This window comes from Salvelinus namaycush, unplaced genomic scaffold (genome assembly GCF_016432855.1).
Source record: "Salvelinus namaycush isolate Seneca unplaced genomic scaffold, SaNama_1.0 Scaffold1766, whole genome shotgun sequence".
Classification (NCBI taxonomy): Eukaryota; Metazoa; Chordata; class Actinopteri; order Salmoniformes; family Salmonidae; genus Salvelinus; species Salvelinus namaycush.
In genome coordinates this window covers 37501-47524 of record NW_024058526.1, presented here as the reverse complement: position 1 = coordinate 47524, position 10024 = coordinate 37501, and the positions used below count along the sequence as shown (strand labels likewise).

At 47.2% G+C, this 10024-nt stretch overlaps 1 protein-coding gene across 1 annotated transcript in view; it reads left to right on the top strand.

The window, feature by feature from the left end:
* Positions 1-4668: 4668 nt before the first annotated feature.
* Positions 4669-10024, top strand: part of LOC120037589 — a 26388-nt gene continuing 21032 nt past the window's right edge. Inside the window, exons 1-5 of the mRNA XM_038983587.1 lie at positions 4669-4794; positions 5747-5892; positions 6815-6896; positions 7223-7358; positions 9975-10024. The exon at positions 9975-10024 is cut by the window's right edge and continues 153 nt beyond it. Of these exons, the coding sequence (XP_038839515.1) occupies positions 4669-4794; positions 5747-5892; positions 6815-6896; positions 7223-7358; positions 9975-10024 (540 nt within the window). The remainder of the gene's footprint in view (positions 4795-5746; positions 5893-6814; positions 6897-7222; positions 7359-9974) is intronic.

Sequence of the window (10024 nt, the reverse complement as noted above, 5' to 3'; positions counted from 1 at the left end):
TTTTATATAGCCCTTCGTACATCAGCTAATATCTTGAAGTGCTGTACAGAAACCCAGCCTAAAACCCCAAACAGCAAGCAATGCAGGTGTAGAAGCACGGTGGCTGGGAAAATCTCCCTAGAAAGGCCAAAACCTAGGAAGAAACCTAGAGAGGAACCAGGCTATGAGGGGTGGCCAGTCCTCTTCTGGCTGTGCCGGTTGGAGATTATAACAGAACATGGCCAAGATGTTCAAAATGTTCATAAGTGACAAGCATGGTCAAATAATAATCAGGAATAAATGTCAGTTGGCTTTTCATAGCCGATCATTAAGAGTTGAAAAAGCAGGTCTGGGACAGGTAGGGGTTCCATAACCGCAGGCAGAACAGTTGAAACTGGAATAGCAGCAAGGCCAGGTGGACTGGGGACAGCAAGGAGTCATCATGCCCGGTAGTCCTGACGTATGGTCCTAGGGCTCAGGTTCTCAGAGAGAGAAGGAGAGAATTAGAGAGAGCATACTTAAATTCACACAGGACACTGGATAAGACAGGAGAAGTACTCCAGATATAACCAACTGACCCTAGCCCCCCGACACATAAACTACTGCAGCATAAATACTGGAGGCTGAGACAGGAGGGGTCAGGAGACACTGTGGCCCCATCCGATGATACCCCCGGACAGGGCCAAACAGGAAGGATATAACCCCACCCACTTTGCCAAAGCACAGCCCCCGCACCACTAGAGGGATATCTTCAACCACCAACTTACAATCCTGAGACAAGGCCGAGTACAGCCCACAAAGATCTCCACCACAGCACAAACCAAGGGGGGGCGCCAACCCAGACAGGAAGATCACGTCAGTAACTCAACCCACTCAAGTGACGCACCCCTCCTAGGGACGGCATGAAAGAGCGCCAGTAAGCCAGTGACTCAGCCCCTGTAATAGGGTTAGAGGCAGAGAATCCCAGTGGAGAGAGGGGAACCGGCCAGGCAGAGACAGCAAGGGCGGTTCGTTGCTCCAGAGCCTTTCCGTTCACCTTCACACTCCTGGGCCAGACTACACTCAATCATATGACCTACTGAAGAGATAAGTCTTCAGTAAAGACTTAAAGGTTGAGACCGAGTCTGCGTCTCTCACATGGGAAGGCAGACCATTCCATAAAAATGGAGATCTATAGGAGAAAGCCCTGCCTCCAGCTGTTTGCTTAGAAATTCTAGGGACAATTAGGAGGCCTGCGTCTTGTGACCGTAGCGTACGTGTAGGTATGTACGGCAGGACCAACTCGGAAAGATAGGTAGGAGCAAGCCCATGTAACGCTTTATAGGTTAACAGTAAAACCTTGAAATCAGCCCTTGCCTTAACAGGAAGCCAGTGTAGGGAAGCTAGCACTGGAGTAATATGATCAAATTTCTTGGTTCTAGTCAGGATTCTAGCAGCCGTATTTAGCACTAACTGAAGTTTATTTAGTGCTTTATCCGGGTAGCCGGAAAGTAGAGCACTGCAGTAGTCTAACCTAGAAGTAACAAATGCATGGATTAATTTTTCTGCATTTTTGGACAGAAAATGTCTGATTTTTGCAAAGTTACGTAGATGGAAAAAAGCTGTCCTTGAAACAGTCTTGATATGTTCGTCAAAAGAGAGATCAGGGTCAAGAGTAACGCCGAGGTCCTTCACAGTTTTATTTGAGACGACTTTACAACCATCAAGATTAATTGTCAGATTTAACAGAAGATCTCTTTGTTTCTTGGGACCTAGAACAAGCATCTCTGTTTTGTCCGAGTTTAAAAGTAGAAAGTTTGCAGCCATCCACTTCCTTATGTCTGAAACACAGGCTTCTAGCGAGGGCAATTTTGGGGCTTCACCATGTTTCATTGAAATGTACAGCTGTGTGTCATCCGCATAGCAGTGAAAGTTAACATTATGTTTTCGAATAACATCCCCAAGAGGTAAAATATATAGTGAAAACAATAGTGGTCCTAAAACGGAACCTTGAGGAACACCGAAATGTACAGTTGATTTGTCAGAGGACAAACCATTCACAGAGACAAACTGATATCTTTCCGACAGATAAGATCTAAACCAGGCCAGAACTTGTCCGTGTAGACCAATTTGGGTTTCCAGTCTCTCCAAAAGAATGTGGTGATCGATGGTGTCAAAGGCAGCACTAAGGTCTAGTAGCACGAGGACAGATGCAGAGCCTCGGTCTGACGCCATTAAAAGGTCATTTACCACCTTCACAAGTGCAGTCTCAGTGCTATGATGGGGTCTAAAACCAGACTGAAGCATTTCGTATACATTGTTTGTCTTCAGGAAGGCAGTGAGTTGCTGCGCAACAGCTTTTTCTAATTTTTTTTTAGAGGAATGGAAGATTCGATATAGGCCGATAGTTTTTTATATTTTCCGGGTCAAGGTTTGGCTTTTTCAAGAGAGGCTTTATTACTGCCACTTTTAGTGAGTTTGGTACACATCCGGTGGATAGAGAGCCGTTTATTATGTTCAACATAGGAGGGCCAAGCACATGAAGCAGCTCTTTCAGTAGTTTAGTTGGAATAGGATCCAGTATGCAGCTTGAAGGTTTAGAAGCCATGATTATTTTCATCATTGTGTCAAGAGATATAGTACTAAAACACTTAAGTGTCTCTCCCGATCCCAGGCCCTGGCAGAGCTGTACTTTATTTCTCAGATATATACAAGGCACTTCATCAGATCTTCAGTCTGAAACAGAAAGCTGTCAGTAGACCCTGGTCTAAAGTAGTGCACTATATAGGGCCCTGGTCTAAAGTAGTGCACTATATAGGGAATAGGGTTCTATAGGGCCCTGGTCTAAAGTAGTGTACTATATAGGGAATAGGGTTCTATAGGGCCCTGGCCTAAAGTAGTCCACTATGTAGGGAATAGGGTTCTGGTCTAAAGTAGTGTACTATATAGGGAATAGGGCCCTGGTCTAAAGTAGTGTACTATATAGGGAATAGGGCCCTGGTCTAAAGTAGTGTACTATATAGGGAATAGGGCCCTGGTCTAAAGTAGTGTACTATATAGGGAATAGGGCCCTGGTCTAAAGTAGTGTACTATATAGGACCCTGGTCTAAAGGAGTGTACTATGTAGGGAATAGGGCCCTTGTCTAAAGTAGTGTACTATATAGGGCCCTGGTCTAAAGTAGTGTACTATATAGGGCCCTGATCTAAAGGAGTGCACTATATAGGGAATAGGGCCCTGGTCTAAAGTAGTGTACTATATAGGGAATAGGGCCCTGGTCTAAAGTAGTGTACTCTATAGGGTCCTGGTCTAAAGTAGTGTACTATATAGGGAATAGGGCCCTGGTCTAAAGTAGTGTACTATATAGGGAAGAAGGAGAGAGCTTTTGGCCTCTGACCTTGCATCTGTCCAGTACTCTGCAGGTCACAGTTCATCCACAGCCTCTCCCAGAAGATCTGAGCGGTCGCTATGTTGTTGCCGATAAAGGCTGGGACTCTCCACAGCAGCAGGACAAGATGATTACCAACCAGCTCACCACCCCTGAGATTAACTTTATTAATCCCCTCATGGGGAAATGAGTCTGTCATCCTTACATAGTATATTCACAACATTTAAAATATATAGATATATATAAATTAAAAAATCATAGGATAATAAATATATGATTGGTCAGGTAAAATGTGCAGTATACCGCACAGTGGCCATTAAAGTGCTGGGTGATGTCATGTTGTATAGGATTTGTATAGGACTACCTGCAGCCCGACAGACATCGTGGTCAACAAGAGTCCTGAACTACTGCTACCTACAGGGGAACTGGAGCCAAAACAGATCGGATCAATAAGGACATGATGCAATGAGACAGCGATCAATTACCTTTGAGGAATGGGTCTGAAGAAAAAAAGGACACTCTTCCTCAAAGGGTGTAGGCCTAGTATGAACCACACGGGGTTGCTTCTCAAATGGTCCAGACTCGGCTCTTCGGCGTTATATTCACATAGGCTACGTATAAAGGACATGCCAATTCCAGGTTACAAATATTGCCTTTACAGAGTACGTTTTAAATGGCAGAGAAATAAGGGGTAAAGGTAGATTTAAAAAAAATTAACTTGCATAAACCAAATTGTTTGACAAACTCAAAGGATGCGCAAGGTTTTTTCAAAGCATTCCATAAATAAAGCAGTCATAAGCATTGGTCACCTGCTGCTCAACTGTGACCTAGTCCTTCTTGGAATCAACAGCCAGAACGGATTCCTTTAACAAGACAGTAAGGGATTGATTTGTTTAGGTAGGCGGCGCTGGTGTCACCTGTTAATTAATAAATGAGCACAAATCCAATATCATTTCATGACAACCAATCAACGGAATGGAAAGGTATACCATGTTTTGATCATGCCGCCGTTCCGAAGTAAGAGACACAGACAGATAAAATCACTAATTGACTCATTCAATATTAACTGGTGAGAACGTACAAGAAACGTTATCAAACACGTTGCAACAATGTTCCAATGTAACCAATAATATAAACACAAGATACCTTCAATGGAGGGCGTTTTTTTTTGGATGAGGTGCAGTGTCCTCCAATCACAAGACGTATTTTCCCGCCGTAAGCAATACAGACGTGAATATCATCCAATCGAATCTCTCGACGCGATACGCTAGGTTGGCCAGTCGCGTTTCGTCGCTGTAGCTACGCGCTAGGCAAGACAAGCAGTATGGCGGAAGAAGAGAGTGAATTTGAGTTAGAGGGTTTTAAAAAAGAATTGGAGAGTTTGTTTGTCAGTAACTCAAGTGAAGAATACGGACTTCAAAGCAAGTTATACTGTTTACGGTTCTGTAAGGTACGAAATGTATTGGTATCGCACCTGGGAAAAGCGAAAGACTAGTTTTCCCAGTACAGGCTCGAACTAGCTAACGTTAGCTAGCTAGGGCCAGAGCTCCTTTCTCTAATCTATGCTAGGGCTAACTAGCCAACCAACCTATTCCCCTCCCCCAGAAACACACAGCTAACAACCCGTAAATGGCTAGCTAGCAACCAATAAACGAACCTGTTTCTATAATGTCACATATGTTATATACTAATTCACTCTTTTCAAAATGCATGATGGTATACCGTTGGTAGCTAGCTACGTGGAAAAGCATTGTCAGTCAAGTCGTTTTCGGTAGCTTGCTTGTTAGCCAAGTTATCTTCAGTTCCCAGTTTAGCTAGTTAGTTAGCTGCTAGTTTGCAAACAGTAGATTCGGGAACTTGCTAAGAAGTCTCATGGAATTCAATGACTGCACTTTCATTTTGAAGTTGCTTTTTCCAATTTGTCATATTGACTGAGCCATGTTTTATCCAGCTAGATTGTAACCAAAGATGGTTTACTCTGTGTTGTAACATCTATTAGGATTGAAGCGTTACAGATACTTATAGCTCGCTACAGTGTCTTAGTCTGACTATGGCCTAGTTAGGTAATAATGTAGCTAGCGAAGTATTCAGTTCCTACCAAGTTGAGCTGATGATACAGTGAAAGGGACAACCATTGTTTTTAATTGGGCCCATCCAACGTCTTGTATGGTTTCCCTATCCACTGTCTTTATTTTCCCTCACCCCTTTCCTACCTGTATCTCTCTCCTCCCCACCCCTTTCCTACCTGTATCTCTCTCCTCCCCACCCCCTTCCCTCTCTCCTCCCCTCCCCCTTCCCTCTCTCCCTCCCCTCCCCCTTCCCTCTCTCCCCCCTCCCTCTCCCCTCCCTTCCCTCTCTCCCCCCTCCCTCTCCCCTCCCTTCCCTCTCTCCCCTCCCTGTAGTTGGTGGAGGTGTATTCCGGACGATGGCAGGTACCCTTGCCACAGCTGCAGGTGCTCCAGACTGCTCTATGTTCCTTTGTCCAAGCCTCGGCCTGCTTCCCGTCTGACTGTGAACATGTATGCTACACACTGAGTAGCCTTGCCCTGTAAGTATGAGTCTTGACTTGCTCACCCGCTCCTTGGGGTACATAGAGACTGGGGGAGACATGACACTACCTCCAGTATGAGTCTTGACTTGTTTACCTGCTCCTTGGGGTACATAGAGACTGGGGAGACATGACCTCCAGTATGAGTCTTGACTTGTTTACCTGCTCCTTGGGGTACATAGAGACTGGGGGAGACATGACACTACCTCCAGTATGAGTCTTGACTTGTTTACCTGCTCCTTGGGGTACATAGAGACTGGGGGAGACATGACACTACCTCCAGTATGAGTCTTGACTTGTTTACCTGCTCCTTGGGGTACATAGAGACTGGGGGAGACATGACACTACCTCCAGTATGAGTCTTGACTTGTTTACTTGCTCCTTGGGGTACATAGAGACTGGGGGAGACATGACACTATCTCCAGTATGAGTCTGGACTTGTTTACCTGCTCCTTGGGGTACATAGAGACTGGGGGAGACATGACACTACCTCCAGTATGAGTCTGGACTTGTTTACCTGCTCCTTGGGGTACATAGAGACTGGGGGAGACATGACACTACCTCCAGTATGAGTCTTGACTTGTTTACCTGCTCCTTGGGGTACATAGAGACTGGGGGAGACATGACACTACCTCCAGTATGAGTCTTGACTTGTTTACCCGTTCCTTGGGGTTCATAGAGACTGGGGGAGACATGACACTACCTCCAGTATGAGTCTTGACTTGTTTACCTGCTCCTTGGGGTACATAGAGACTGGGGGAGACATGGCACGATCTCCAGTATGAGTGTTGTTTTCTAGGCTGACTCTGCCCCTGTCAGCCTCGTTATTCCGTCCCTGTTGTAACATTTATTAAAGGAGGTAAGAGGCTCAAACAGTCCTCTCTCCCCCCACACCCTCCCCCTCCCCTCTCTCTCCCCACAGGAGTGCTTTTGAGCTCTTGCTGTTTTTGAACAGGAATAAGATCCTGCAGGATCCCTTGAAAAATGTCCTTGATTCGTTCCAGGTGAGTTGTCTTCCCCCGCTTGTTTCAAATCTCAGGAACCATAGACATGTGACTGTGATGAGTTGACACCCCTTCCTAGCCTGGTTCCAGATCTGTTATGTGCTGTCTTGCCATCTCCTATGGTTGTTGTCATGTCAACAAGACGACACAAAGAGGCTGTTTTGTATTTGAATCAGCTGACCAATCAGATCATATCCATTTGAATCAGCTGACCAATCAGATCGTATCCCTTTCTCAATGCTTTATGGAATGCTATAAAACATGACTGAGTTTGGCAAGATGGCACATAGATCTTGGACCAGGCTAAACTCTTCCTCCTCTTTCAGGAATGTTTTTCCCAGCTGGAGAGGCACCAGAACATTCACCTGCTCCAGGTGGGACAGATCATCAGAGAGAAGGGTCCGTGGACCAACCCCATATTACAGGCCATCCTGAAGGACTCACAACAGCCCCGGGATGAAGGTGAGAGACTGGGAGAGAAAGGGAGGATGGAGAGTGAGAGCCATGGACCACATCAACATACTCATCCATATACCATGTTGTATTACTGACTAGAAATCTGTTGTGTAAATATCTGCTCTGGAGTCGTCCGTCTATAATGACAGGAGTCAGATAACTAGAGGTTCCTCTGTGTGGATTTAATATTTACTACTGTAACCCTTAATATTTACTACTGTAACTCTTAATATTTACTACTGTAACCCTTAATATTTACTACTGTAACCCTTCATATGTACTACTGTAACTCTTAATATGTACTACTGTAACCCTTCATATGTACTACTGTAACTCTTCATATGTACTACTGTAACTCTTAATATGTACTACTGTAACCCTTCATATGTACTACTGTAACTCTTCATATGTACTACTGTAACTCTTCATATGTACTACTGTAACTCTTCATATGTACTACTGTAACTCTTCATATGTACTACTGTAACTCTTCATATGTACTACTGTAACTCTTCATATGTACTACTGTAACCCTTCATATGTACTACTGTAACTCTTCATATGTGCTACTGTAATGTAGACCACTATTTGGGATTTAACACTGACCCTTGTCTCTCTCCACAGTGGACCGGTACCTAGGCTCAGAGGTGTAACACTGACCCGTGTCTCTCTCCACAGTGGACCGGTACCTAGGCTCAGAGGTGTAACACTGACCCGTGTCTCTCTCCACAGTGGACCGGTACCTAGGCTCAGAGGTGTAACACTGACCCTTGTCTCTCTCCACAGTGGACCGGTACCTAGGCTCAGAGGTGTAACACTGACCCGTGTCTCTCTCCACAGTGGACCGGTACCTAGGCTCAGAGGTGTAACACTGACCCGTGTCGCTCTCCACAGTGGACCGGTACCTAGGCTCAGAGGTGTAACACTGACCCGTGTCTCTCTCCACAGTGCACCGGTACCTAGGCTCAGAGGTGTAACACTGACCCGTGTCTCTCTCCACAGTGGACCGGTACCTAGGCTCAGAGGTGTAACACTGACCCGTGTCGCTCTCCACAGTGGACCGGTACCTAGGCTCAGAGGTGTAACACTGACCCGTGTCTCTCTCCACAGTGGACCGGTACCTAGGCTCAGAGGTGTAACACTGACCCGTGTCTCTCTCCACAGTGGACCGGTACCTAGGCTCAGAGGTGTAACACTGACCCTTGTCTCTCTCCACAGTGGACCGGTACCTAGGCTCAGAGGTGTAACACTGACCCTTGTCTCTCTCCACAGTGGACCGGTACCTAGGCTCAGAGGTGTAACACTGACCCGTGTCTCTCTCCACAGTGGACCGGTACCTAGGCTCAGAGGTGTAACACTGACCCTTGTCTCTCTCCACAGTGGACCGGTACCTAGGCTCAGAGGTGTAACACTGACCCGTGTCTCTCTCCACAGTGGACCGGTACCTAGGCTCAGAGGTGTAACACTGACCCGTGTCTCTCTCCACAGTGGACCGGTACCTAGGCTCAGAGGTGTAACACTGACCCTTGTCTCTCTCCACAGTGGACCGGTACCTAGGCTCAGAGGTGTAACACTGACCCTTGTCTCTCTCCACAGTGGACCGGTACCTAGGCTCAGAGGTGTAACACTGACCCTTGTCTCTCTCCACAGTGGACCGGTACCTAGGCTCAGAGGTGTAACACTGACCCGTGTCTCTCTCCACAGTGGACCGGTACCTAGGCTCAGAGGTGTAACACTGACCCGTGTCTCTCTCCACAGTGGACCGGTACCTAGGCTCAGAGGTGTAACACTGACCCGTGTCTCTCTCCACAGTGGACCGGTACCTAGGCTCAGAGGTGTAACACTGACCCGTGTCGCTCTCCACAGTGGACCGGTACCTAGGCTCAGAGGTGTAACACTGACCCGTGTCTCTCTCCACAGTGCACCGGTACCTAGGCTCAGAGGTGTAACACTGACCCGTGTCTCTCTCCACAGTGGACCGGTACCTAGGCTCAGAGGTGTAACACTGACCCGTGTCGCTCTCCACAGTGGACCGGTACCTAGGCTCAGAGGTGTAACACTGACCCGTGTCTCTCTCCACAGTGGACCGGTACCTAGGCTCAGAGGTGTAACACTGACCCGTGTCTCTCTCCACAGTGGACCGGTACCTAGGCTCAGAGGTGTAACACTGACCCTTGTCTCTCTCCACAGTGGACCGGTACCTAGGCTCAGAGGTGTAACACTGACCCTTGTCTCTCTCCACAGTGGACCGGTACCTAGGCTCAGAGGTGTAACACTGACCCGTGTCTCTCTCCACAGTGGACCGGTACCTAGGCTCAGAGGTGTAACACTGACCCTTGTCTCTCTCCACAGTGGACCGGTACCTAGGCTCAGAGGTGTAACACTGACCCGTGTCTCTCTCCACAGTGGACCGGTACCTAGGCTCAGAGGTGTAACACTGACCCGTGTCTCTCTCCACAGTGGACCGGTACCTAGGCTCAGAGGTGTAACACTGACCCTTGTCTCTCTCCACAGTGGACCGGTACCTAGGCTCAGAGGTGTAACACTGACCCGTGTCTCTCTCCACAGTGGACCGGTACCTAGGCTCAGAGGTGTAACACTGACCCTTGTCTCTCTCCACAGTGGACCGGTACCTAGGCTCAGAGGTGCCAGTGTTCTTCGAGCTGCGTGTT